Source organism: Penicillium psychrosexuale (assembly GCF_028828465.1).
Source record: "Penicillium psychrosexuale strain IBT 29551 chromosome Unknown utg000003l, whole genome shotgun sequence".
Classification (NCBI taxonomy): Eukaryota; Fungi; Ascomycota; class Eurotiomycetes; order Eurotiales; family Aspergillaceae; genus Penicillium; species Penicillium psychrosexuale.
This window is the reverse complement of record NW_026643188.1, coordinates 1,202,891-1,230,518: the sequence shown is the minus strand read 5'-3', so window position 1 is coordinate 1,230,518 and position 27,628 is coordinate 1,202,891. Positions and strand designations below refer to the sequence as shown.

Genomic DNA, 27,628 nt, shown 5'->3' with positions numbered 1-27,628 from the left:
TTGGAAAGACCAGAAAATGTTTCATGCCCCGCTTGGTGAGAACCCCGGTATAGCCATCATAGTTGTGCTAGTCCGAGCAGATCATTTGCGCCAACGATGTCAATGCCGAATCAAAGGGATCGAGGGTTTGGGCCTGAGGAGCTTGAGATCTGTGGGAGGCTCTGATCGCGATTTCGTTTGCCGAAGAATGGCGGATGTAACTTGGAAGTTTCAAAGAAGTTTCCGATGACGAGGTCGAAGACTCAAGGCGGAAATTGAAGCTAAGCGAACGTCCAGCAATGCCGTTATATTATAATAATGAGAATAGTATGAGTAGACAGGAGAAAAGAAAACTCCAGAGCTATCCCCAGCATAAAGGTTTGCCCCTATGCCAAGCTAAGCCGAGAAAGGGAACCCTTGGAACCGCCACACGTGAACTTTTGGACTTTTTCGTTCCAATTTCAGTGACTGGGAATTAAATGGGATCTGCACAATAGAACTAGACGATCATTTCCGATTTCAAAATCTCAGCTTTTGGTCTACCCTCTTTTTCTTCCCATTGAAATTAACAACCTCAGGTGGCTAGAGTGGCGCCGTCTATATCCGGAGTATGTACAATCTGCCCTCCATAAGGAACCGACATGTCTCAATTGCCGAGGACGAATCTTCTTTGCGCTAACCTCCGCGGCAACTGGAGTGGGGAAGGAGGTTCTCAGCTGCGATTGGTTAGTTTTCTTGCGGAGGATCCGGACCCAAAACAACATGAGGGACCGTGCGCGTTGGTCTACGGTCTCGTGACATTGATGACTTAAACCTGATTTTCCTCGTACTCCGTAACTAGTGATACTCATACTCCATGGTTCAATCGGCATGAAAGGATATTTCGTATGCACAGAGCGCAGAGCACACAATATGCGTATGCGTCTTCGGCCCGTCAGATCTTCCCGTTGCAGATATAACCGCACGGGCCTATGTTACGCGTCCGATATGACTTGCTTTGTCTGAAGAAACGACTGGTCACTTTCAAGCGAAACCTCCTAGCTTTGGGAAATCGATATCCTAGTCAATGTGGATCCCCGGCTTGAGTCTTATTGTTTTCTATTTTGGGATCTCTTGCGACACTTTATACTATCTTTTAGCAACATGAAATCGGGCTTGCTGCAGACTTCGCAACAGTGCAAGTGTTGAAAGGTACTGGATCCGAGAATCAATGCCATGGATTTGATCCCGGTGATTACCATTCGAGCCATGCTGTGCGACAAAGAGTCTGTTTAAATGCCCTTGGTTAATACCATGTTGCAGCCTTGTTCTGGTGTTACACTAATGAATTAGCCTCAATTTGTATGCATCCTTCGCCATAGGATCTACATTTACAACCCCTGCAAAATTGACCTGATTAACGAACCTCCTGGACTCAAAGGCCCATTTAGCCGTGTCGTAAATAAACAAATGCAATATCCTGTGAGGATTGCAGTCTCGACGCTAGCCCTCTTCAACCTGGGGGTGTATATTTCCTTGCCCCATCTATTGTTGGGTCCCTCCAAGGTGTACGGAGTACAACCCGTCATGTTGAGTGTGTGGTGTCAGACAAGAAACAGAACAGATATAGCCGCCTTTAGACCAAGACCAATTATTGTGGCCTAGTGGTAATACGCTGTACTATTTTTCACATGTTGGCTTACTGTTAATGCAGGCAAAGACGGGATTATGGCATAAACATGCCAGAAAGAAGATATGACATATACTTGACGTGTTGCCACTGACCTCATCTAAATACGTTCTTCGCAAATTGCTCTTGACAAATTCTTGACGCTAGAAAGCTACCTTCAACATGGAATCTAAAAACACATACGACTTTGTCATCGTCGGAGGTAATCGTGCACCATACACACCTGCAATATCTCATGCTCATCGTTGAACAGGTGGTCCAGCTGGTTGCACCGTGGCTGCGAGGCTCGCCAAATCTGCCCAAAGACCTAACGTTCTACTTCTTGAAGCAGGTGGGCGCAATGATGACAAAGCTTTGCGAGTGAATGGAAAGCGTTGGACGACATTTAGGGAACCAAGCCTGAATTGGGGGTACAGGACCACACCACAAGAATATTGCAATGGGCACGATGGCGACTATTCCCGTGGAAAGGGTCTTGGAGGTAGCTCGGCAATCAACTTCGGGGTCTTTGCTATAGGCGCGCGGGATGACTACGATGAGTGGGCATCTGAGGTGGATGACGATACCTTCGGATGGAAGGAGATGCATATCCGCTACAAGAATTTGGAGACCTTCGATGGTCGTGTACTTCCAAAAAATCAGAAATATGTCCGTTCGGTTGCTTCCGACCACGGCCACTCGGGTCCCTTGCGCGTCGGGTATGCCCAGGATTGGGAAAGGGACTTGGCACCCACGTTGGATGCATTCGAAGCGGCTGGACACAAGCTGAACTTGGATCACAACTCCGGCAATCCCCTTGGCATGGCTGCAACAATCAATTCTGCTTAGAAGGGAGAGCGTACCACGGCTGTTGATATGTTTGAAAATGTTCCTCATAATCTTGTCGTTGTCACAGACAGCCCAGTACAGCGGGTCTTGTTGGAAGGCAAAAAGGCTGTTGGAGTAGAGGCTCAGGGCACGAAGTGTATGTTTCATTCTGAACTCTCACTATGCACTTCGTCTGACATGGATTACAGACTTCGCTTCTCGAGATGTGATTCTTTCTGCAGGCACACTCGACACCCCAAAGATTCTAATGCACTCTGGAATCGGACCGGCTAAAGAGCTTGAGAAGTTCAACATTTCAGTGATCAACGATCTGCCCGCCATTGGCCAGGGTCTCCGAGACCACTACTTGGTTCCTCTGGTTCTTGCCCGTAACCCTGAGACAAATGACCGCAATTCCTTCTTCAAAGATCCCGCCGCCATGGAGGCTGCAATGAAAGAGTGGCTTCACGACAACACCGGCCTATGGAACCGATACTGCTGCCAGATCGGCACCGGCTGGTTCAAATCATACCGTATCACCGCCTCGCCCGAATTCAAAGCGCTTCCAGCATCCGTGCAAGAGTTCCTGAACCGCGAAACCATCCCCCACTACGAGATAGCCACCCACATGCCCCTCCATTGCATGAAGCCCGAAATGTTCAAAGATTACAGCTATAACTGTCTCGTAGCATTCATGATAAATGAGCAATCCCGCGGCGAAGTGCGCCTGCAGTCCTCTGATCCAGACGTCCCGCTGCTGTTCGACCCGCGGTTTCTCGGGCATCCGTACGATCGTCACGCTTGTATCGAGATTTATCGACACCTGCTGGACGTCAGTAGACAGGAGTGCTTTGCGAAGGACACTATCTCAACGCTGATGGGGCCTGCGTCTGATTCCGACGAGGACATCCTCGAGTTCTGGAAGAACACGCTCTCTTCCAGCTGGCACATGACCGGCACGGTGAAGATGGGCAAGACTGGTGCCAGTGATTCTGCTGTTGACACGCGTTTCCGTGTACGGGACATGGAGAACCTCCGCGTTGCTGATATGAGTGTTGTTCCTGTCCTCACTAACAACCACACCCAGGCTACTGCTTACGTGACTGGTATTACTTGTGCTGATATTCTTATCAAGGAATATGGCCTCGATAAATAGTTAGTGATAGATGATCCAACGCAGGTACCCTCCAGACAACCGATCACAAATAGATGAGCATGACAGTTTTTTGCAATGAGATATTCTACTAGACTTCTGCCAGCCCGAAGGTGTTCGAAGCACTAAAAGTATGTAAGTACTACATATTGCATGAGGCCAATGCTGTCATGTTCTTTGCAGTATAGATTCACGGATCATGTATAAGTGAACGAATTTACTGGAAGTGACCCAACTTCCTCGCCTGTGAGAACGGACATGTAGCCACACCTCTCGCTTTGATTACCTCAATATCGGATCTCATCTCTCCATAAAGGTGCCACTAAATCTCTAGTCTATGGGTATGATTATTCACTTCATTCCAAAGGATTAATTTAGACAAGGCCTGAAAACGCCGAAGAATATTAGTATACTACGGAGTACAGCCCACATAAACCCGATAGCACGGAGCAGCTCAAAATCCCCAGACCGGACTAAGTCGCCCAGCAAGCTTGACTCTGGGCGACATTAGTCCTCATAAAAGCGGTGCTATAGAAACCGCCCACGAGGCAGCAAAAGTCCGCTGGGGAAGGTATGGGTATCCGCATCTTGTGACCATCCATTGAGCAATTAAGCAGACAGATCAAATTGAAGTATGAAACAAATGCGGGAATAATAATAAACTCCCCATTAATCTGCCACAATGAAGGTAACAAATCTCAAAACACCACCCAATCACGTATTCGAAATCAAGAGGATGGAATCACTCACTGCGCCATACACCGTTACGCAAAGGGGGGACGTGACATAACGGTAAAGTAAAAAGGCACAGGAGATCCAGCAGAACAGGCGAGATAGAAAGATGGCAAGTGTCGTCGTCAAGCATAACGTAACACCGAAGCTGAATAAGACAGAAGCAAACAAAAGACACAGACGCGGGTATCGAAAGGTGATCGCAGAACGTAGGCAATCAAGACGGATTAAAACGGCATGGCGATCAGTTAACCATAGGAAGACCGTGCGGAATCTCCTGCTTGTTCACGCCGTCATTTCCGTCCTGGCTATCATCTGTGCGCACCCGCTTATTCTGCTGGAAGCTGTTGTTGTTGAGGAAAGCCGTGTCGTCCGGGTGCTTACGCATTCCAAGTGTTGCCGCAGCGATGCGGTTCAGAGAGTTCATGTCATCGGAGACAGAAGAGTGCTGGCCTTGGGCACCCGGGGTGGGCACCGACCCTGGGGGGCTCGAATTCTGAATTCCGGCAGAAGCAAGCGCCATCTCAGTGGTGCGAGGCTGGCTCAAATCTATGTTCGCAGGCAGCTCGGGGACTTCACCCTGGGCTTCGAGAAGACGCGATTGCAAGTTGATGATATATTCACGCAGCTGGTAGTTCTCGCCCACCAGGGACTTGACCTGCTCCTTGAGGGGGTCGATGTTCTTCACTTCTTCCTCAAGTTTGCGAATGTAGGTTTCCTTGCGCTGGCGGAATGCGCGCTGTTCTGATGATTAGCAGAGTACTCTGTGCACGTTATCCAAAGGACATACCTGAGCAGCACGGTTCTGGGCAGCACGCTTAGAAGTGGACAGCTCACGCTTCCCATAGCTCTTGGAGCCGCCGTCGGATGGGGGAGAACCCTGGGGTTGGGTGGGGGTTTGGGGAGCGCCGAGCATGGCACCCGAGATGGCAGGGTCAATGTTTGGCTGGTCGCGCGGGCTAGCATTGTTGGGCTGCAAGTGTTGTTGTTGGCCTGGAGCACCCTGCGGACGACCGCCTAGGTGGTGCTGAGCAGCCAAAAGCTGGTCATGGAGGACTATAAAATCACGTCAGCAATGGGGAACAATCATGTGCGACGCGCAGCCCTAATTTTCCCAGGTGAGATGAAGTAGGAGATCGGGGTAGGGTATTTTCAACCCAGAAAACCGCGAATCCTTGAATCCCTCAAAAGTAATGGCAATTAAACATCAAGAATTAAACATCAAGAAAGCTCTAAACTATAATCACGTACCCTGATCCGCATGGTCCTACAGTCATGTTAGCATGGACAGTAACAAATAACAAAACGAAGCACCAAGGTGACGTGGCAAGACTGCAGGGAGACCCGACGCGTCGAAACGTCGTCCCGACACGTTGGTAACGCGACATAATTGTCTTGTATCCAAAGTATCGAGGAAGTCATATAGATCTGATGACAAACGCGTTCAATATGGCCTGCTTACCTGAGCAGAAGTCTGCATGCTTGGATGCGGCGCTGGCGCCAGTGCAGGTTGCATTGATTAAGCAGAAAGGGGATTCGAGATGGTATTGGGCAGTGACTTTGCACGGCACTTTAGTTTCCAAAAGAATTGAGAGCAAAGAGAGCTGCTTTGCTGAACACAAAATACAGCTAAAATGAGGTAAGCAGTTACAGATCCGATGCTGTAAGCAGGTTGATGGCGGGCCCTGGAGGAGGAGGAGGATTACTTAAGGATTCTGAGTCAGAGGATTTGGGGCGATCGTCGATTTATGTAAGGAGTTGGTAAGCGAAGGTGTCGCATTTAGTAGGCGGTGAGTGAGGCGGTGGCTCCTACCCCAGAGTTTATCTCAACGCTTTTTGCCGCTAAACTGGTCTTGATACCACATGTTGGCTATGATTGGGTTTAACAATAACCTCATGATAGCTCGTCATCCTCATCCAATTGCATGATCTCGTCGTACCCATTGACATATCGACGATTCGTTCTATTGCTGACCACATGCCGCCCATATCCGGTATCGGAACGGGTTTACTTGTTTCCGACCAAGTCATCATGACATCATAATCACCACTTATCCCGACATTTCTGCCTGAGGCACTGCACCATCATTCCATTCGGGACAGCTTAAGTCGTAGATCGAACATATATCGGTAATTACTATGTACCTGCACATTGCGTACTAAGTTAAACGTCTATAGTCTCGTGATCTCGTATCCCACCCCATAACAAAGGCCTCCCCCTGCCTCCACATCCTGACTCTGCCCAACTCCGAAGCACTATTGTTGCTTCTTCGCGCTATCGTTGCTAGGCTGTGCCTGTATAATCCCAGCTCCGATCTTAGCTGACTCCATCCAGCCCCGCTGGTGCAACCAGAAACGGTTGTCCGGGTCGGCGCCATGCGAGGACGCACGCCGAGCATCATCTTCAAGAGACGTGCGTGAGACGTCAGTTGGTTGAACCATGTATGTGATATTATCCTCATCGTTTTTCTCGTCCACCTCCGCATTGGTTGTCGACTGAAGGTAGCGTTTGCGCATGAGATAACGATCAGCCCGCTCTTTGCGGGAGTTGGGGGGCTCAATCCTAGCCATACCAGCCCGCACAGCATACCGCACAATAAGATACAGGTGCTCGGAAAAGAAGATTGTCAAAAGCAGGGCCCAGCCTTTGATATCTGTCGGCTCGCCATTGGGCCCGTGCTGCGTGTTGCCACTGAACATGTACAGCAGTGCAGCACTGGTGATACTTCCGACCCAAGATAGGAATCCCAGACTATCGAGCCAAGGTCCAATCGTGTCAGTCCGCGATGGGACAGGCCTGCGGAACTCCATGCAAATCTTAAAGAAGTCTGATCGCAACTCAATCCAATTGTTCACAAAGAACGAAAGGGGAACAAGCGGCCATGTGGGTGAGAAAAGGGCCAGGTATCCAAATTGAATACACATCTCACGTAGATCATCGGTCACATCGTACTCGGGAAGCTCGACCTCGTTGCGCACACGCGTGAGGAACTGCACTTCCTCGGCCGGATCATCGAAAGACACGACAGGTCTCTCAGGCGAATCTTTGTCACCGTTTCCGTTCATCTTACCATTGCGCTCCTTGTTGTACTTTTTGTACTTGCGGAGTGCATGCTGTTTGATATACGGCACAATAGTCTCCATCGCAAAACCAACAATCTGAGCCGTGACAGTGAAGTAGACAACCTGGTTTCGCAGGCGAGCTGGGTCGATTTGGAAATTCGATCGCTTTGAGATGGCATGTTCCTTCGACACGAAAGGCCGAACTGTCAAGCGGAAGACATCGAGGTAGGGGACAATTCGGCTAGCAAAAGGCACGTAAACAAAGGCCGTCAGGAAAATTGGCATGTAAGACGTGATGAAGTTGATAACAAAGACCTTCTGGGTCAATGCAACATCATAGGCGTCACTTGTCTCATGGTTCTCGTAATCATTAAGTTTCGTTGCGATAGACGTCAAGATAGCGCTCATGGTTGGCACAAGCGCTGACACAAGGATGGTTGGGATGAAAATCTGAAGGGTAAGCTTTGGTCACAGGGAATGGGAAGGATCACCATACCAAGTATGTCTTCAAAGGACCATTGTAGAGCTCTGAGATGAAGATCTCAATGGCAAAGCAAGTCGCTATGATAGCACCCAAAGCAATTGCCGCAAGCAATGCGAACGGGATTTGAAGTAGTTGTCGTTGCATGCGCTTAGTTGCCGGGAAGACACCGCGCAGCTCACCGGTACCCTCATCATAGGCCTCTGTTTCTGCCTTGAACTCTCGTCGCTTGGTCCGAACAGCTGAGACGTTCTTGGTCTGCCACCTGCAGCTCAAATCAACTTCCTGGCGCTTCCAGTATTCCACAAAGATGATACACCAAAGACAATTCACGACAGTATAAATAATCGAATATCCGCCGAGCAGGAACCAACAGGAGAATCCGAAGACAGCTGGGAAAATCAAAAATCGGAAGTAACACTGTAGGAACGAGAAGTAAAATCCAACCTGCCTCATATGTTAGCCAGGCCAAAGAACAACAACTACTGCTGTACATACACTTTCTCCAAACTTGTTCCGGATCTGATCCAAGTCGTCATCAGAGAGGAAAGTCTTTGAGCTCCAGTCTCGTATCCACTTTTTATTTGTATCGACATCATGAATGGGGAATATAGCAGTGACATTCTTCCAGTCGCCATACTTGGGGGTAATGGCGGCACCGCCCTCTTCCTTTGGAAGTGTAATCATCTGGTGGATCACTCGTAGGCGCTCAGCCTCGGTCTGCGGCTCGGTCGAGTTGGAAGGTGTGGGCTCATCATTGCGAATGCCATATAGCCAGTCGCGTACTCTGTGGATATACAAAGTCGAGATTAGCACATTGGCATAGAACGACATGCATCATCACTCACCGCGACCGGTAGACCGCCCGTTTCAGCCGGTTTTCCGAAGCTCGAGCAAAGACGAGCAGAGACGACTCATCACCCTGTCGTACCTCTACCTGTAAACCAACTAGGGCCAGTGCTTGGAGCAATTTTTCGAGCTGCTCAATTGCTTGCGATCGGTCTGCAATTGTTAGAATGTGCCCCGCGACACATGCTAGAGCTCTCTTTTACTCACCTACGTCTCCGAAGCTGTAACGGATAACATAGTCCACATGGAAGTTATACTCCTGGGCATTCTCTGGAATTGTCGCCATCGCTGAGGGTGTTGAAGGAAGAAGAGAAAGTGGAACAGGGCAAATCGAGGCGATCTGCGGGTCAATGCCGTCACCTGGCGCTAAAAGGCTTCGCCCCTAGATCTGCCTCACAGCCCAACTTGGATGTTCTTTGTATTCAATTACATCAATGACGTGAGATTTGGATCCTGATACTTGGATATAATTTTCTTTTTTTCGAAAATATGACATTGAGCCATATATAGCTGTGATCATAGATATTTGCTAAACATGCACGTATAGCCAGCCCACTTTTGTTCTCGATCTGCAATGAGCTTCTACAATATAAATAAACCACTCTGATCCGTTCCCAGTGCCTTTCGTAGTACAAAAAAAAGAGACAACCCAGCCCTATCCCGCCCAGCACCCATGCATCCCTCTACACATCCTCCGCCAAACGAGTCAACGCATCCCCCTCAACCATCATCTTCATCCACTCGTCCATACCGCGCGCACCAACCTGCTCATAGAACCTAATACTAGGCTCGTTCCATGTGAGCACGCTCCACTCCAATCGCCGACCCGATGCCTCCAGCACCTGCTTGGCAAGGTACTTGAGCAACTTGAAGCCGTACCCGTTACCCCGCGCGCTAGGCTGCACATACAGATCCTCGAGGTAGATACCGGGGGCAGATCTCCAGGTTGAGTAGTTGTAGAAGTACAAGGCCATGCCGACGGGGATCGGGTTCGGTGTGTCGGCAGTAGCCGGCGGGGTAATGAGAGCTGTATAGACCGCCCCGCGCCTGGGCGGGGTACCAGGGAAGGAGAGGGTTGCTAGGAGGGATTCTTCGGTTGCTTCAACTTCATGGAGGGCTTTTTCATAGTCGGCTAGTTCACAGATGAATTGGAGGATCAAGGGGACATCTAGTTGGTGTTAGTTGGGGAGCTACTCAGAAGCTTTGGGGTCAATGCACTTGCCCTCGGGCGTCGCGAGACGAATGGTGGGTTGGTCGGCCATGGCGTTGGAAAGAGGACGAAGATAATCCATGACGAAGTGCAGAGCTTAGCGGTCTTTTATTTGCTTCTCTCGGACTTTTGTACTTGCTAGTATATGCGCGTCGCTTGTTTTGGCGAAGCTTCGCGATAACCCCAGGATTTTGCTATACCGGATTAGGTAATATTACCGAGCTCTTTTAAATGTTGGATAAGGATATCTCAACGTTGTCTTCATAGGCAAAGGGATATGGTCTGATAGCGGAAACATATTATTATCTCTACAGAATGATATTGTACAGAGCAGGGGACTCAGATAGCAATCAACGCCCATGGGTATAAACGCCAATTATTTGGACATGATGGCCGACATCCACTTTTGCTCATCGTTTCTATAGTTTGTTAGTGACCATTGTACAGAGAAGGTTCAGTAGAAAACTCACCGATCGAAATGGAGCAGCATTCCTAGAACAGGGATTAGCTGCTTCTGATAGTTCTTGTCCCTCTGTTCCAAAAATTGGAGAAGGACATTCTTCAAGTACATGTAGTCAATAGATGCATTACTGGGTGGTCCAAGAGGAGTCTCGCTTCTGCCAGGAGATACGACGGCCCGACGAGAGCCTGAATCCGTAGATGATCGCGAGGATGGTCGACCGGACGGGGAGCCACGCAGGCGGACGTCCTCTCCTAGCGTCTTGTGGGATCTTCGGAGCTTCTCCAGTCGGCTGTTTGTCTCTTCCACTGAACGACGAAGCTCTGCCTTGTCCTTTTCGAGGTCGCGAACTTGCTTCTCACTTTCGTCGAGAGCATCGCGTAGACCAGCCATGGCCTGTCGAATCTCTGCCACTTCCTGTGATGACTTCTCAGATACTGACTCGAGCTCGTCACGACGGCGGCGCCAGTCCTTTTGGGATTGTTCAAGCTCCTCCTTGTCCTGTTCCACCGTGCGCAGGGCGCGCTCGGCTTCACGGACCTTAGCCTTGAGTTCTTCCATCTCGCGAGCACGGCGTCGACCTTGGGTGCTGGCTTCATCTTCGGCACGGTCTCGCTCTTCGACAGCAGCCTCCATGCGTTCCTTGAAGTCTCGCACCTTAGCCTCTGAACGACCCTCGATATCATTGAGCAGACGGCGCATGGTCTCGCCTTCGCGGGTTCGTTCGCTCAGCAGACGGTGGGCGTCGGCCAATTCTTCATCCAAGCTCTCGCATCGCTCACGGGCCTCCTTCATTTGCATTGCAACTTCCGTCGTCTGATCACGCATACTGTTCATCAAGCTCTGGGCACTGGTGTACTGAGCTGTCTTTAGCTGGATCTCTTCTCGGAGGCTTCCGAGCTCCTTATTCAGCTGAGAAATATGTTCATCCATCTCCCGCATCTTGGTGCGAGTATTCTTCAAACCGTCCTGGGTCTTGGAGAGTTCGGCAGCAGTTCTGTCTCTGGCATTGATGGCATCTTGCTTTTTGCCCTCAGCAGAGCGTAGATTGGATTGGACAACAGTAAGGTACTCCTCCGCCTTCAATCGGCTGTCGGTCTCCTGTCGGATCTTCTTAGTGAGGGTGCCCACTTCTGCGTCACGCTCTGAGATTCTCGACTTGAATGTCTTCAGCTCAGCGCACAGATCCTCATGCTTGCCTTCGAGGACCTTCAAGTCGGAATTCTTGCTGGCGAGTGTCTCCTTTAGGGTCTTCAACTCCGAAGACTCAGCACGTAGGCTGCGCAGCTCGGGCTGAACCTTCTGAAGAGTTTCACGGAGGTCTGTAAGGTCTTTGAACCGAGTAGCAGCCAGCTGCTGAGCGGCAGAAAGATCGGTCTCCAAGGTAACCGAGCGGACCTTGAGGTTATCGAATTCCTCTTTGAGTGAGGTATGCACCTTCTCCGAATCAGCTGAGGTCGAAGCGTTGCTGGTGCGGAGTTCCGCCAATTCTTTCTCGAGCTTGCTGATGGTTTCTTGAAGAGAAGTCCTTTCTTCTGAAAGATCCTTGATCTTGTCCTTCGCTGCCACATGCCCCTGGCCGATGTTGATAAGGTCATCGCGCAGGGACTCAATTTCCTCCTTCAGATTGTCCTCGCTTTTTAGCTTGGAACTGAGACGGTCGATAGCGGCCTCCTTTTCGGATAATTGCAGGGTGAGAGATTCGAACTTTTGCTTGAGTTCATCCAGCTCTTGGGTAGCTGTGGAAGGCGCCTCTGGGGGCGGTTGCTCCGCAGGGGCTGCATCAGTCGACTTAGAAGGTTCTTCTGCTTTACCACCCTTCTTCTTCTTCTTATTGTTCTTCTTCTTTCCTCCACTGCTGCCACCACCAGTAGCTTGAGCAGGTTGTGTCTCTCCTTCGGTAGTGACAGGAGCAGAGACAGTAGAATTGGGCTCTTCCTTGACCGGCACCAGGGTCTTGATGACCTCATTGAAGTCGGCCAACTCTCCAACGAAAACCTTCTCCTTGGTAGATACCCACGCCTTGTTCTCTTTCAAGTTCTCATCCACAAGATCAAAAATGTCTTGTAGTTTGGCAGAATGTTCGCACCTCTCGTCGATCTCAGTCTTCAATTGTAACACGGTAGATTCGGTATCCTTAAGCTGAGATCGGAGACTGTCAACTAAGCCCTGGAGCACAACGAGCTTTTTCTCGTCGGATTTCTTTTCCTCTTTGGTCGTCTCCAACTCAGCAGCGATGGTCGAATCAGACTCAGTTCTTTCGGAGGCTTGTTTCTGGAGCTTGTCGATTTCCTCGCTCTTCTCCTTGAGCTGCGACTTGAACTTCTCGACCTCCAATGTGGTTGATTTGAGAGAGGATTCCGCAGTTGCTAGCTTCGCCTTGAGGTCATCGACATCGGCCTTCTTAGAGGTTTGTAGAGTCTTGATCTCAGCATCTAGATTGTCCTTGGTTTCGCGCAGCTCGACGAGCTCGCGGGTGGCTGTCTCCAAATTCTGCACCATACCTTCGGTCGACTCGCGGGTGACAGACATATCGCGCTTGAGCTTTTCGACCTCGGTTTTAAGGTTCTCAACCATTTCTTTCTTCTCCTTAAGTTCGCCTTCCAATCGGGGAACTTCATTATCAAACGAAAAGAACTCTTCACTAGCTTGTTCCCCTGTTCCGTCTGTCCCTATGGGTGTCTCCGTCTGGGGTTTCTCCTTTTTGAGGCCAGTAAGCTCATCCAAAGCCTCCTTGGTAGCCTGCTGCGCTTCTTCAAACTTCTTCCTGAAGTCTTCTCTTTCTTCGGTGACGCGCTTCAGCTCATCCATGACCATATCGCTTTTCAGGGTTGATTGGTTGAGGTATTCCGTGAAAGCCTTGGGTTCGCCAATCGAGGTGAGGGGGGTGTTCTCGCGCAAAGCAGCTTCGAAGGGTTCAATGGATAGGACTCGCGAGTGAGCGGTACGGTAAGCCTTGAGCAATTCTAATATGCTCAGTTAGTCGTGTGCCCTATAGTCTAGTTAAGCAGGTACATACCATGGTATCGGGACTCCAGCTTATCAAGTCGTCGCAATTTCGCGCGAACATCAGGTGGAAGCACAGCAGGTGCCTCCTTGGTCTCCGTCTCTCCTGTCTCTTTCTCGGGCGTCTCCGCCGGTTTGCCTTCGGCCATCTGGCTCTCTCCCTCGTTAGGGGCGCTTACTTCCGAAGCAGGCTCTGGTGTATCTGCTCGGGGAGTACCGGACCTGATCGATTCATCGTCACCGATGGTGAATTCAGCTTCGAACTCCTTGGGGTCGGGCCCTCGAACGGGGGTACCGGTGTTGCGTCTAGGACGGGCGCGCCGACTCGGGGACTGGTTACGTCCGGGCGGACGGCGAGCGGAATTGGAGCGTTCGATGTTATCTTGGGCGGACTTTTGACGTGCTTGTTCCTCTGCAATGCGAGAGTCGATGGCGTCGCGGAGGCGCTGTGACGGTGTTAGTGAGAACACAAGGCGCACACATCATCAAAAGGGCGAATAGGTACCTGAAACATTGCCGCGGTTCTGAGAACCCAGACGACAACAGAATCTAGAAACGCAAGACCACTGGCAAGGGTGTTTACCAAAAACAAGAAGAATAGCAATCCGCAAAAAGAAGTGAGGGGGAGCATTGGTTTCCAAGGTTGGAAGCGTAGCCAAGGCGGGAACTTGCCATGTGGAAGGTCAACTTGGGCTGTCTTTACTCTTTTTCCCATGTTGGAGACTTGAATTCATGAAGATTAGTATATTTTTTATTAATCTATGTATTTTTATTCGCAGTAGAACTAAGCCCAGTGCTTTTTATTTAGCTTGTTCTTATTTCTAGTTGTATCGGGGGTTTGAGACTGTAACGTTGCATATATATTTGCTGTACAGCTTGCGTGAAAGGGCTATATAGAACACACCAATGGGATCTACAACTTCTCTAATTTATACATCCAAAGTAAATCTTTATGATTCAGATCTGCTCGCATTCCAAGTATTAACATATATCAAATTGAAGTTGTTGTTGTTACCTGTGTAAGGCCTGATGTTGTAAACAATTACATCACTGTGGATTGGCCTGTTATAACCGGGATATTTTGGAATCATAGGATCATAACATTAGAATATTAATTGGAACAGAATAAGCTAACAGAATATTATTATGAGTTGAAATCATAAACTGATACAAATGCGAATCTCACATTCCGCCTTTAAACGTAAAGCAGGTGACTTGGGAACTGGGAACCTCCCTCTTCCCCTCCCATCCATATCCCACCTACCACTTCACTCCGTATAAAGTACGATGCTTTTAATCTTCAGGCCTAATGGGCCCACGGTTGGGTTCAATTCCGAATTGGTCTAGGTCAATCTGAGTTAGTCTCGACCTCAAACCTGCCCAGGTGGAACACAAAGCGGAGCTCTCCAATCTTGCATGTGTTTAACATGGCTGGCCTGGCCCCGTCCCTCGCCCTCAGCCTAACGGCTGCAACTTCAACCTCAATTAATTCCCTCGCTTCTAGCGCCTATTTCTCTCAACCCCCGCAGTCCCCTCCAGCTCCCTTAACCATGATGGGGTGGATCGGATGGGTGTTTACCCTAGTATTTCACACCCTCCCAAGCCTTCTCTACTCGATAATCACATTCGCGACAATTACACTCCCCACATGGCTCTTTACGCTTTTCTCTATGAGCTTGACATTCACTATGAATTTCACCACCATGTAGGTCTTGGTCTTGCTAACTTCATTCTTGACCGTTGCTGACCATTCATGACCCTTAGAATGTTAATCTTCCTTGCCATTGTATCGACCCTCAGCTGGTTCATCCGTTACCGGTACCTGAACACGTACAGTCGCCTGCCCCCGGAGCCTCAACGTAAAGAAGCCCAGGTCGATTTGTTCCCTGATATCCAGGAAGGGGACTCAAAACCAGGACTTGCCAACTATCTGGATGAATTCCTCAGTGCTATCAAAGTCTTTGGGTACCTTGAACGGCCCGTGTTCCACGAACTTACCCGGACGATGCAAACTAGGAAGCTGATTGCGGGAGAGACGCTCATGCTGGAGGAGGAGAAGGGCTTCTGCATGGTTGTGGATGGGCTGGTCCAGATCTTCGTGAAATCAGCACGCGAAGGGAAGTCAGGTTCGCGAGAGAATATCTATATGGACGATGATGCCTCTTCAGACGAGGAGGACCGGAACATTCACAACCGACAGGGCTATCAGCTCCTCACTGAAGTCAAGAACGGCGCTTCAATGTCGTCTTTGTTCTCTATTCTCCAGCTGTTTACCGAAGATATTGAGCTTCGTAACTCCCGAAGTCACAGCTCCAGTATATCCAGTCCTAGCCTTGGCCAGACTCATGTGCCTGATACCTTTGCTGTCAGTCCCGGGTCCACCGTGAGAGAGGCCGGGCATTTGAACACTGCATCCCTTGGATCTGGCAATATATTGCCACCAGTGCCTCCGCTGAACCTCGGAGAGAGCCAAACCATGCCCCGGCAGAACCACAGACATACCCCACATTCGGAGACTAAACACAATGCCCAGAAAAAAGGCCGCAAGTCGGTACACCCAGATATTGTGGCACGAGCTACAGTAGACACGACGATTGCTATCATCCCTGCCAGCGCATTCCGCCGCCTGACCAGAGTCTACCCACGGGCAACGTCACACATTGTTCAGGTTATCCTGACACGTCTCCAGCGGGTAACGTTTGCTACAGCGCATTCTTATCTGGGCCTGACTAGCGAGGTTTTAGGCATAGAGCGGCAAATGTCTAAATTCACCTCTTGGGACCTTCCGAATAATCTTCGAGGGAGTGCCTTGGATCGTCTGAAGGACAAGTTCACGCGAGAGCGAGATCGATTGGGACTAGAGGAAATCGGAAAAGGCATTGCTCTTCACAATCCTTCTGTGGGCCGTAGAGGACGCTCGAGTAGTACTCTCAGAAAAGAAGCCTTTTTACAAGCAAAGGTGTCAAGTGAGCGTCCCCTCACACTCCATAGCCAACAAAGGTCGTCACCATTCATTGACAGGGACTCGGCAAGTGTTAGCCCCGGTGATTTGCTATCGACAATACAATTGTCCCGGTTTGGACCGCGACATGAAAATTTGGCACCTCGCCTCCAGACTCCTCTTACTGAGCGGGAGCAACCTCAATTTGTATCCACTGCTGCAATGAATGGCCTACCCTCGACTTTCCAGCTAAAAGAGTCAGTTGACGAGGACGCTATTTTCCGCGAGTCGATCCTGGACTGTATCATGAAGGGCATTGGGCTCACCGAAGGCACACGCGATGCTCTGCGCAAGAGCAGCCACTCTGGTGATGCGTCGCCGAGACTACTCTCCTACGATAACCGCCGCCAGAAGGCTGTGTTCTCCAATGCCTTTGGCTTCATCGATCCCTATGAAGCGTCAGGTGACGGCGAAACTGAATCCATGATGTCCTCCATGTCAGTGACAAGTGCAGGGGGGACTTCGCCTGTCATCAACCTACGGGAAGACCTCCGACACGACATTGAAGTAGTTTACTTTCCCCAAGGCTCGGTTTTAGTGGAAAAGGGTGAGCGCCATCCAGGTCTCTACTACGTCATTGACGGATTCTTGGACGTGGGTATTCCGGCGAATGAACATGATGACACCCTTATTGGGACCTCTCACGGATCTGGCTCGCAAGCGCAAGAGGAGCTGTTCCCGAAGCTGAGACGAACAACGACATCATCGTCGCGCGCTGGTGCAGCGGGCAGCAATGACCCTCGACGAAAGACTCAGTCCCGCAAATCGCTATACCTGATCAAACCTGGTGGCATTCAAGGGTATGTAGGTGCTCTTGCATCGTACCGCTCGTACACCGATGTTGTCGCCAAGACAGATGTTTACGTTGGATTCCTTCCCCGTGCTTCTCTTGAGAGAATCGCAGATAGACATCCAACTGCTCTGTTAACGCTAGCAAAGCGGTTGACAATTCTGCTGCCCCGTTTGCTGCTCCACATTGATTTCGCGCTGGAGTGGGTGCAGGTCAGCGCAGGGCAGGTGATTTATCACCAAGGGGATGAAAGCGATGCTATTTATCTTGTTCTGAACGGTCGCCTGAGGTCTGTCCTTGAGGGATCAAACGGCAAGATAACCGTCATTGGCGAACACGGCCAGGGCGAGAGTGTTGGCGAACTCGAGGTCATGACTGAATCTACAAGACCGTCTACCTTGCATGCTATCCGGGAAACGGAACTAGCCAAGTTCCCCCGGTCTCTTTTCAACAGTCTCGCTCAGGAACATCCTGGAATTACCATTCAGGTCTCTAAACTTATTGCCCAGCGAATGCGTGATTTAGTCGAGCACCCGCTGGCTGAAAAGAAGATTGAACAGGGACAGACTGGCAGTGTTCAGACTGCAACCTCAACAGTCAATCTTCGCACCGTGGCAATTCTTCCCGTCATTTCTGGCGTCCCGGTCGTAGAATTTGGACATAGACTCTTGCAGGCGTTGCACCAAATTGGTGTGCCCAGAGGTGTCACGTCACTCAACCAAGCGACAATTTTGAACCACTTGGGTCGCCACGCCTTCACTAAGATGGGGAAGCTTAAGCTTTCCCAATACCTGGCTGACCTCGAAGAGAAATTCGGAATGGTCTTGTACATCGCTGACACCAATGTGAACGCACCGTGGACTCAGACTTGCATTGCGCAAGCTGACTCTATCCTGTTGGTGGGTCTCGCCGAGTCTTCACCTAGAATTGGTGAATATGAGCGCTTCCTGCTAGGCATGAAGACCACTGCTCGCAAAGAACTAGTTCTTTTGCACGCGGAGCGTTACTGTGCACCTGGACTCACTCGGGAATGGCTGAAGAACCGGGTGTGGATCAACGGCGGCCATCACCACATTCAAATGGGCTTTCGCTCGACCACCGAGCCTTCACACCCACCGAATAGGAAGTTCGGCACTGTGCTGAAGCAGCGCGTGCAAATTTTGCAAGCCGAAATTCAAAAGTATACGTCCCGGCGTGCACAACAGTCTCCACTCTATTCCCCGCAAACCTCCTTCAAGGGTGATTTCCATCGGCTGGCTCGGCGTTTGTGCGGCAAGTCTGTGGGTCTTGTACTGGGCGGAGGTGGAGCGCGTGGCATTGCGCATGTTGGAGTTATTAAAGCCCTCGAGGAGGCCGGGATCCCAATTGATATCATAGGTGGCACGTCGATTGGTTCTTTCATTGGTGCTCTTTACGCGCGTGACGCTGATGTTGTTCCCATGTACGGGCGAGCTAAGAAGTTCTCCGGGCGCATGGGGAGTATGTGGCGGTTCGCATTGGACCTGACCTATCCCACTGTTTCCTATACCACGGGTCATGAGTTTAACCGGGGAATCTTCAAGACATTTGGAGATAGCCAAATAGAAGATTTCTGGTTGGAGTTCTACTGCAACACAACTAACATTAGCCGATCCCGAATTGAGTATCACTCGTCTGGTTACGTCTGGCGGTACGTTCGGGCCTCGATGACATTGGCTGGCCTGATACCTCCTATCTGCGATGAAGGCAGTATGCTCCTGGACGGTGGCTACATCGACAATCTCACAGTGGCACACATGAAAAGTCTTGGAGCGGATGCTATCTTCGCAATTGATGTTGGGTCTATCGATGACACCACACCCCAGGGATTCGGAGACTCATTGTCAGGATTCTGGTCAGTGTTCAACCGGTGGAATCCCTTCTCCTCGCTCCCGAACCCACCTACACTTTCCGAAATCCAAGCACGGCTGGCTTATGTCTCATCGTTCGACAATCTCGAGCGCGCAAAGAATACGACTGGCTGTCTATACATGCGTCCTCCCGTCGACCCATATGGTACCCTAGAGTTCGGCAAATTTGACGAGATCTACCAAGTCGGCTATGCATATGGAAAGGAGTTCCTCGACCGCTTGAGGAGCGAGGGCTCACTGCCTATCCCGGAGGAAACCGAGGAAAAGCGCAAGTTGCAGCGGACGATGGCTCCTCGCCGAGCTAGTATCTAACCGTGTCAACATTTATCCTTCAACCAAGCTCTGCGTGATATGTCGAGTCCAATTAAGCAAGGACTTGACTTTTTTTGTATCCGGTATGCAAGACTGCATACGATTCTCTCTGCTTGGTGCTTACTTCCTTTATTGCGTAAGATACCGATTGGGTGGCTTCTTTTATCGAACCTGTACATTCAGTGTATACTTATACTGTAAATAGTCAGACATAAAATAGAAATACAGCTTTGCTGGCAGTCATATGACATTTACTTCCAATATTTTTACTTCAGTTATGCGAATCAGGCCATTATTGTTTCGCCTTTATGTTTTCCCTTCGGCCAGAACATCATGAGAAACCTGAAATAGGAGAGGCCTCTTCAGTATGTCGTGTAATGTTGATTAAGAAAGGGAAAAGGTATCACCATATCGGACACCCGAAGATTTCGGTCACAGTATAAGTAATGAATGGATTAAGTTATTGGGAGAGAGAGAGCACACTGCAAGGTCGTATCCCGAGCCTGCGATACTGTCCATCAGATATCAACTTCACCCTGCTCCTATCCCCGCTCATAGAAACATATGTTCAATTTGGCCCCTGCCAAAATTCAAGTCCACCGAGATAAAACCAAAAGACAAGGCTAATGGAAAAATCAAAGAGTCCAGATATAAGGTATAGTACACAAGGCGGTTTCCTGAACATCCCAGTAAATGATATATCCACAACGATTGAGAACGTCAACAAGACAGAGTAGATGCATATTTATCCAGAGAAGTAGTTGACACACCCGTTAGACAGTTCCAGCAGGAACTGCAGGGACTGCAGGCGCATCAAGAGGTGGACGGGTCTCAATATGGACTTTATCCTCATAGCTGCGTTCGGTGTTTTCCCTGCGATAGGCCCATAGAGCGGCGGTTTCAAGGAAAATTCCAAAGAAGGTGAAGATACTGCGATGATATTAGTTTTCACCGATTCATAGCGGCTGGGGGCGTTCAGGCCATACAAAGCTAGGAAGATGAAAGCTTCATTGGCTCTCTTGCTATTGCAGTTGAGACCCGCGGGAATAGCAAAGTAGCACCGTCTCGTACTGTAGTCTTGTGCGGAGAAGATAAAGGCAGTCAACCAGCTGGAATGGATATTAGAGACTTCGATGCAGACAATATGATTGAATGCTGACATACAGGTAGGAGAACACGACGTCGATAGCGAGCACGAATCTGCTCAACGAGGGTAGGAATGGCGAGATGAAAGCCGGGAGGAAGAAGACGACTGAGAGGACAGCCTAAGCTTGCAGTTAGATTCCATGGCTTTGTGAAAACGGTTTGATCAAATATAGTACTAATAACATACAATGACTTCTTGGTAGATAGTGTGCTGACCACGGGGACCGCGGTTGATGAAGAACGAGGTCAGGCCCATGACAATGACAGCGCTACTCCACCGCATGGCGGTAGTGGCCAGTTGCAGTGGACGAGCGATGTTTGTTGAGAAGAACATCGTTTGTATAAGGACCAAGAAGTATATAAAACGTGAAAGGGGGCGCGATACAGCGAGGGGAAAAGAGAGTTGGCTTACATGGCAAAAGAGCAAAGCGCAGGACTTTATATATCGGAATTAGTATGAACGAAGGCAAACAAACAAGACTGACGCTAGGTATAAAATGCAATAAGACCCACCACAGTCCATGGCCAGGGTCAGCAAGGACGAAAAGCAAAAATCTCCAGGTGCGTCATGATGGCATCTGGATGAAGTCACTATGTCTGGCCCATATCCCAATTTGGAATGGTTTCTGCTGCAGGTTATCGGAAGAGGTAGTTGAAGATTTTGTTTACCTTTTTCATTTGTGTAGCTATTCGAATTATATCGTGCAGTAAGTTCATTTTAGTTCTATTTTATACGAAGTCGATATCTAGGTCATGTAGTAATGGCAATGTCATGTTCTCGTACGCAAAGACATAACTGAGGTCGATTCTGAGGTTTACATAAAGAAGGCGACTTCGGGAATAACGTCAAACAAACAAAAGCCCAGTCGGCAGTTTGCGGAGGATAATCCAACGTCTGCTTAACCTTGTGGTTTTATACTTATCAAGTGCCAATCAGAGCGAGAAAGAGTGAATGGCACCACCGGTGCATAACCATCGAGACATGAGCAAAACAAGACTATAATATGCAGCATCAATAGTTGACTAGCGGGGTCTCCCTGCATGGGCCATGATCGACAGTCCTCTAGACCAGCTAACTTAAACATGGCTCATTGATAAATGCAAGGAGCGTATCTCACCTGGGGAATGAATACGTCCGCCGGGTCCCTTGCCATCGAGATGCATAGATAGCCTATACTTATCACCTACTACCCCATGCTCTGGCAAGACCGGCTCTATTAACATAGTTATAGTAACCACACAGAGGGCTGAACATGTCATATTTCGCTTACTACCGCCGGACTCTGCAATAAAATCTTTGAAGTATCAGATAAACATGCCCTAATATACCACGCCGGATAAGCAGAACCATTTGACTCCAGTGCGCCCAAACAGGCGTTCTCAGAACGCGCTTTTTAAACCTCACCATGTAGCATTGCCGAGTTCATGCTCCTTGATGTATTCGCTGCCCTTCTCCAAGTACTCTTGCCGCGTGACCGAGGATCGGCCTAGGTCACCACCAGAAGCCCACTGTGCTGCGCCCTTCCAAGCATCGAAGACAGGGTCCGATGCCTTGCGTACATTCAGTGTAGCTTCGATGGGCAGGAACCCGCGGACTTCCTTACGGAAGCGTTCATCGAAACCGGTAAACAACGTATTTCCTCCAGTCAAAAACACATCCTTCAAAAGAAGGGACTGGTCTGCTGGATTGGAATATCGTTGGTTAATAATATCGGCCGCAATCTCGATCAAACCGGCTTGGTCGAGGCCAGCAATGGACGGCTTAAACACAACCTCAGGCACACGGATGCGCTCCACGTTCAGATGGAGCTGGTGTGCCTCCCGCTGGCTTTCCGGATCGAAAGGCCAGGGCCCGCGAAGGAATGCGTGCACAAGACTCTTTGTCCAGTCGGACTGTGCGGCGAAAGTGTTGTTCTCGGTGAATTCGGGGTCGTATTCGAGAAGCTCCTTCTCTACAGAGTTGAGCATACCGTTGAGATCCTCCTCCTCTTCATCGTCACTGCCCTCGCCGACAGCTACGGTGCGGTAAACACCCCAGTCCTCATCATTGGCACCGAAGTCATCGTCATCCCCACCACGACGGCGTTTCTTAGGACCGTCAGATGCCAGGTTGGCCAGCGTCTTCATACGCATCTGACTGGCCAGAGATTTGCGATTTCCGAGATCGGCCGTGAAACGGTCACGGTCTTTGATTCTTTGGAGAATGCCCTGAGAAATATTAGCACGGAAATCGAGGATATCATGTTTGACCAAGATACCTGGCGATTGTTGCGGCGCTTTGCAATCCAGTTCTCGAAATCGTTCTCACGCGTCTCACGGTCTAGACGCTCCTCTGCCTCAATACGAGCCTTTTCGCGCTCCTTCTCTTCTTTGGCACGTAGTCTGGCATCGACGTTAGATTTCATGAGACGTTGGTGTCGCTTTTCCTTCAATCCGGCCTCATCCAATTGGTCATCTGGGATATCGAGCATAGGGAATGTCATTTCCTCCGGCTGCTCCTCAGCCTCTTCAATGCCTAGATCCTTGTTGCGCGAGCGTTTGATAGATTTCTCTAGCTCGCGAATCAACTTTTCAAGTGCAGCCTCGTCTTTCAAATCCTCGGCTTCAAGGATACGACGGATTTCCTTCTTGGTCTCGTTAGCTAGGGTCTCTTGCAGATCTTTCCAGTACTCCAGCTCTTGCTCCTTCTTCACTAGTTTCTCAAGCCGCATCCTTGCCGCCTGTTCTTGCAAGCGACGGCCACTCTCCTTCTTGCGCTCCGCAATCCGCGCGAGCTCTTCTTCTGTCTTCTCTTGAACAATGTGTTCCGTGAACGTGTACTGAATGACGCGGTCGCGGTCCTCGAGCCCGGTCCAGTCAAGGAACCCACTCAACTCGCGCTCGTAGTCTTGTGAGACGTAACAGTGCTCATGAACCATTTCCTCCATCTGTGCATCTGTCAAACGAGTCGGGAAGGTCGGGTATTTCAGCTTCATGAGCTTCATCAGGTATTCGGCGCTCTGCAGGCCACCCCAGTTGAGACGAGTGCAGTTGGAGAGCATGGGTTTCGAGTTCATAACCGGAATCACATGAGTAGAGGTATGCGATGAATCCACAATCAAACCATCCGTTCCACCATTATAGCGATAGGAGAAGAGGGAATCGATACCGTAGGCCACCGATGGCGCGGAGTAGCATTCGAAGAGGATCTCATTCATCACTGGAGGTGTGTCAACAACAGCCATACTGGCCCTAAAACCGCCCGATACTAACTCTTTCTTGAATATGGCATATTGGCGATTGGCTCCGTCATCAAGATCGGGCGACCGACGCCCCCATCTGCGCCGTCCACGCCCAGCTTGAGGAACAAATAGTCCAACACGCCTTCCATGACATCCCAGTTACCGACAACACTGGAGCCGGGGTCAAAGCCATTGCGCAGCTGTCCCCTCGTGGTCGCATCGACGTAGGCATCGTATCCGATAAATTGGCACTGGCGATTGAGCTTGCGATCACGGTATCGGCTCATAACGGGAGGTATGGCGAATCGGGGGTTTTTGTCAAAAGACCAACCGGCCTTGACGAGGTGGGAGCCTGCGCACCACATCTGTTAGGAGAATTGAATCACAAACTCTAGTTATGGAATCCCTTACCATTGTCAATGACAATAGCACTGGTGTCGGGATGGGCTTTGCTCTGCTGGTATCCCTCGGGTTGCGGAGGGTGGTAGCCCTTGAACGGAAAGTCTTGTACAGTGTAGAGTTTTGGAGGAGGCTTCTCGGTTCGTTTTTCACTCGCATTGGATGCAATGCGAGCTGGTAGGAGGGTGTGCACAGAGGTAATCGTCATGGCGGGCTGCGCTCCAGAAACCAGGAGCTATTGGGGTCGGAGATCTGTAGATGGCGAAGAGGGCTCACTGCATGGGAATGAGGTTGGATATGAGGAAACTAATAAACCCGCAGAAAGGGCAGCGGATTGACAAAGAGGACACACACGCGGTTGATGAGTTTGGCGGAGTTGGACCGCCAAGAATAGAGGCTATCGCTATCACTATCGCTGGTACGGAGTACGGAGCACAGGGATGCAACGATTACATCCATTTAAATGTGCCTAGTTATTGAATTTAGAAGTTGGTATCATTGACTAATTGCAAGCTCGTCCATACATTTCCTCGTTACATGAAATTATCCATCCTCAGAATTCCTTAGGATGGGTCTTGGAGGTTCTCCGTAGCTAGAGGGTATTAGTAGAGATTTTCTGATATATGATAGTCATATGTACCTTCAAGATGGAAGAGAACATTAGACTGGTAGTTCTTGAACATCTGCGCCACAAGCTCAACGTTCATGTTCTGGATGTTGACTTCCTGTGATAGAGTCAATAAAATGATAATATCAATGAGAGGTTTAAACTTACCTGGAGACCTTTGTTCATGACCATGATGGCTTCATTGAGCTTCTCCTATGTATGAGTTGAGTAGAGTATATCTTGCAGGCATGGTTCAATCACATACGACGTTGGTGATGATGCGAGAGAGCAGCACCGTCTGCTGATGTTCGTGGGGGCTTTCCTAAGGAGAGATCAGCATCTGGGATCTTTCAGATCGCATCAAAATTGATGCATGGAAGAGAAACCGCATACCATGACTGAATATTGAGTAATGTGTGTTGGTATTGGACGTTAATGTGTTTATTTGGACTTAATCGGGATGAGATCACGTGCGGCTATACAGACTTCGCGGGCCGGGGATACTACTTGCATTGCTTCTTACGTTGGACCTGACCTTATCCGTTTGAGATCCTGAATCATATTCCATATCATGCCTCCACCAACTCCTGCCAACGATGAAGCTCACCAGCAGCTGTTGAACACTCTAGACATTTCACATGTTCCCAAGCCCTTCCGCAACCCTCACTGGAAACCGTCCCAGCGGCGCAACAAGAATCTGAAGCAGATTATCTCAGAGGCCTCTCGGAAGGAGGCTTCAGTACTGGCAACTCAAGCCAACTCGGGCGAAACTACGCCTGGTAACTCGGGCGCTCTCACCGATGGCACACAAACCCCCGCAGAAGGGGCAGCACCCAACCTGTCCCAGGCCACCCAAAACCTCTCGACTCTCGTCCTGGAGAAGAATGCTCGGGCGACATTCCCAACCGGGCCTGCTGTCACCTACACGAACATCGAATCGGCACCATCGTTCAACCCTGCCTACCAGCATCACTACTGCGACATCACGGGCCTGGACGGACCTTACACCGACCCCAAGACCCGGCTGCGGTATCACAACAAGGAGATATATAAGGTGATCCGGACTCTGGCACAGGGTGTTCCAGAAAACTACCTGGAAGCCCGCGGGGCGCACACTATTTTGAAGTAAAGGCGGCTGTTGCTTACTTTATTCAATTCCCAAACGAACGATCATGCAAGAACGGGTATGTCATACAAGAACGAATTTGGATTGTCAGAGCACTACTAATCAATTCAACTAGACAAAATACGAATCGTCAAGAAGCGTTATGTACGACCAACACAGTCAAGCCCTTTCCACCCCACCATGTCCCTTTCGAGACAGGCTCAAGAAAACGCTCCGGCTTATTCGTGATCAATGAGTCGATCTTCGCCTTGTGCAGAAGCACTCGACTATTACCGACACCCCATGGAACAGGGCACCAGTTACAGAATCCGAAGAGACTGTCGTCGCGGCGTGGCATGTACAGAAATACATGGAGAGGAAGGTTCTGCAATAGCGAGTAGCAGTATGTATGGGCTATGCTCAATATTGTGTGGTTCAGTCCGGTATATCTCAATACCAGTAGATTTAGAACTGAAAGTTGAGATTGACACAAATCTATGCAATTGAAACGATCACATCATTAATGACCTTGTTCAATTGCCAATAAATTGGAGAAGACCAAGGGAAGGGAAAAAACGGAATGATCAGCCCGCGATATAAGCACCTTGGAGTCACCGCCTACCATTCCCGGCTTGGCGCTGATTACGCGGCAGAATTGTGATTTATGACTTGTTTACGTGCCTTGGGACTTTTGCTACCTTTTGATCTGTGTCGAGGACATTGCACGTCGTGAGCATACTGCAAACCTAGACTCGCTATTACCCACTTTAAACGACGCCACCGGTATATCCGCTTTGTCCCTGCCGCATCTGCCTGATTTCGCCCTACCGAGTCTACAACCATCAAAGACCATTTGTTTCGCACACCAGTGATAGGTGTCGTGTGTCCTACAAAAATACATCGCGGATATTTGCGCAACCTTCGGTCCCATATATCATCACCAACAGTCGAACCTGAAATAAAAGAAGGATGCCTAGCATGTGGTTAACAGAGAACCAGAGTCAGTCGCATTCGTTCTACAAGCTGTGATGTTCACTACCGTGACAGTACACTTGTCGAGCATGGGCTAATTTATATAATAGAGATCGGTGTGATCTTCTGCTCCGCCGGTACGAGATCGACGTTCCCAAATCACCAATTACTTGGAACCGAAAACTAATTCATTTTGTGCTAATTAGGAGGCTTGTTCTTGTTTGGAGGAGTATTGATGTTCTTTGACCGGTCATTGTATGTCTATCCAGACGTTTCACGTTTTTTTGAAGGGAATAATGCTAATGCCCGTTAAATAGACTCGCTATGGGAAATGTGTGCCACGTGCTCTAATTCACCCGTTACATCTAACTAACAATACTAGGTCCTCTTTCTCATCGGATTGACTCTGATTATTGGCGTCAGGAAAACCACGGTCTTCTTCACACGCCCGCAAAAACTCAAGGGCACTGCCGCTTTCGCCGCTGGTATCCTCCTCATTCTCTTCCGCTGGCCCTTGACTGGGTTTTTGATAGAACTCTACGGCTTGTTCATCCTGTTTGGCGACTTCCTGGTCACCATAGGTCAATTTGCGGGAAACATCCCTGTGGTAGGGCCGTATATCCAGCGTGGGCTGGAGGTGCTTGCTGGTGGGAGGAGCAATGCCGAGCTTCCTGTATGAGTATATACAAACCACGACTCGACAATGAGGTTTCTTGATGGTATCCCAGACTCCGATTATGTGGATTTCACGATGTACCCTTGCCAGATATCGGATGC

General features: G+C 49.6%; 12 protein-coding genes across 12 annotated transcripts; 4 read left to right on the top strand and 8 right to left on the bottom strand.

Moving 5' to 3' along the window:
• Positions 1-1,810: 1,810 nt before the first annotated feature.
• On the top strand, positions 1,811-3,611 carry N7518_004396 (GMC family oxidoreductase; the record flags this gene model as incomplete). The annotated part of the gene is made up of 4 exons (XM_057185323.1): positions 1,811-1,850; positions 1,902-2,272; positions 2,477-2,612; positions 2,665-3,611. 4 exons carry the CDS (start codon positions 1,811-1,813, stop codon positions 3,609-3,611), a joined length of 1,494 nt encoding a protein of 497 aa, XP_057042093.1.
• A 973-nt stretch (positions 3,612-4,584) lies between these two features.
• Positions 4,585-5,856, bottom strand: N7518_004395 (BZIP transcription factor; the record flags this gene model as incomplete). The annotated part of the gene is made up of 4 exons (XM_057185322.1): positions 4,585-5,079; positions 5,131-5,396; positions 5,592-5,607; positions 5,803-5,856. 4 exons carry the CDS (start codon positions 5,854-5,856, stop codon positions 4,585-4,587), a joined length of 831 nt encoding a protein of 276 aa, XP_057042092.1.
• A 264-nt stretch (positions 5,857-6,120) lies between these two features.
• Positions 6,121-6,371, bottom strand: N7518_004394 (uncharacterized protein; the record flags this gene model as incomplete). Its single annotated transcript, XM_057185321.1, has 2 exons — positions 6,121-6,210; positions 6,234-6,371. 2 exons carry the CDS (start codon positions 6,369-6,371, stop codon positions 6,121-6,123), a joined length of 228 nt encoding a protein of 75 aa, XP_057042091.1.
• Positions 6,372-6,596: 225 nt separating this feature from the next.
• N7518_004393 (anoctamin family protein) lies at positions 6,597-9,019 on the bottom strand (the record flags this gene model as incomplete). Its single annotated transcript, XM_057185320.1, has 5 exons — positions 6,597-7,853; positions 7,900-8,331; positions 8,383-8,671; positions 8,733-8,886; positions 8,941-9,019. The coding sequence occupies 5 exons, from the start codon at positions 9,017-9,019 to the stop codon at positions 6,597-6,599; spliced, it is 2,211 nt and encodes a 736-aa protein (XP_057042090.1).
• Positions 9,020-9,416: 397 nt separating this feature from the next.
• Positions 9,417-10,025, bottom strand: N7518_004392 (GNAT family N-acetyltransferase; the record flags this gene model as incomplete). Its single annotated transcript, XM_057185319.1, has 2 exons — positions 9,417-9,901; positions 9,974-10,025. The coding sequence occupies 2 exons, from the start codon at positions 10,023-10,025 to the stop codon at positions 9,417-9,419; spliced, it is 537 nt and encodes a 178-aa protein (XP_057042089.1).
• Positions 10,026-10,319: 294 nt separating this feature from the next.
• Positions 10,320-13,923, bottom strand: N7518_004391 (putative vesicle-mediated transport protein (Imh1); the record flags this gene model as incomplete). Its single annotated transcript, XM_057185318.1, has 4 exons — positions 10,320-10,362; positions 10,414-13,369; positions 13,423-13,855; positions 13,915-13,923. The coding sequence occupies 4 exons, from the start codon at positions 13,921-13,923 to the stop codon at positions 10,320-10,322; spliced, it is 3,441 nt and encodes a 1,146-aa protein (XP_057042088.1).
• Positions 13,924-14,836: 913 nt separating this feature from the next.
• On the top strand, positions 14,837-19,401 carry nte1 (lysophospholipase; the record flags this gene model as incomplete). The annotated part of the gene is made up of 2 exons (XM_057185317.1): positions 14,837-15,114; positions 15,174-19,401. The coding sequence occupies 2 exons, from the start codon at positions 14,837-14,839 to the stop codon at positions 19,399-19,401; spliced, it is 4,506 nt and encodes a 1,501-aa protein (XP_057042087.1).
• A 773-nt stretch (positions 19,402-20,174) lies between these two features.
• On the bottom strand, positions 20,175-20,881 carry N7518_004389 (MARVEL domain-containing protein; the record flags this gene model as incomplete). Its single annotated transcript, XM_057185316.1, has 4 exons — positions 20,175-20,331; positions 20,388-20,510; positions 20,566-20,666; positions 20,735-20,881. 4 exons carry the CDS (start codon positions 20,879-20,881, stop codon positions 20,175-20,177), a joined length of 528 nt encoding a protein of 175 aa, XP_057042086.1.
• Positions 20,882-21,948: 1,067 nt separating this feature from the next.
• Positions 21,949-24,375, bottom strand: N7518_004388 (actin-related protein ARP5; the record flags this gene model as incomplete). Its single annotated transcript, XM_057185315.1, has 4 exons — positions 21,949-22,755; positions 22,806-23,746; positions 23,800-24,120; positions 24,180-24,375. The coding sequence occupies 4 exons, from the start codon at positions 24,373-24,375 to the stop codon at positions 21,949-21,951; spliced, it is 2,265 nt and encodes a 754-aa protein (XP_057042085.1).
• A 355-nt stretch (positions 24,376-24,730) lies between these two features.
• Positions 24,731-25,170, bottom strand: N7518_004387 (DASH complex subunit DAD4; the record flags this gene model as incomplete). The annotated part of the gene is made up of 5 exons (XM_057185314.1): positions 24,731-24,759; positions 24,808-24,892; positions 24,943-24,987; positions 25,040-25,096; positions 25,168-25,170. The coding sequence occupies 5 exons, from the start codon at positions 25,168-25,170 to the stop codon at positions 24,731-24,733; spliced, it is 219 nt and encodes a 72-aa protein (XP_057042084.1).
• Positions 25,171-25,345: 175 nt separating this feature from the next.
• On the top strand, positions 25,346-25,903 carry N7518_004386 (uncharacterized protein; the record flags this gene model as incomplete). Its single annotated transcript, XM_057185313.1, has 1 exon — positions 25,346-25,903. The coding sequence occupies one exon, from the start codon at positions 25,346-25,348 to the stop codon at positions 25,901-25,903; it is 558 nt and encodes a 185-aa protein (XP_057042083.1).
• Positions 25,904-26,848: 945 nt separating this feature from the next.
• N7518_004385 (uncharacterized protein) lies at positions 26,849-27,530 on the top strand (the record flags this gene model as incomplete). The annotated part of the gene is made up of 5 exons (XM_057185312.1): positions 26,849-26,879; positions 26,962-26,988; positions 27,058-27,106; positions 27,169-27,184; positions 27,234-27,530. The coding sequence occupies 5 exons, from the start codon at positions 26,849-26,851 to the stop codon at positions 27,528-27,530; spliced, it is 420 nt and encodes a 139-aa protein (XP_057042082.1).
• Positions 27,531-27,628: the final 98 nt, after the last annotated feature.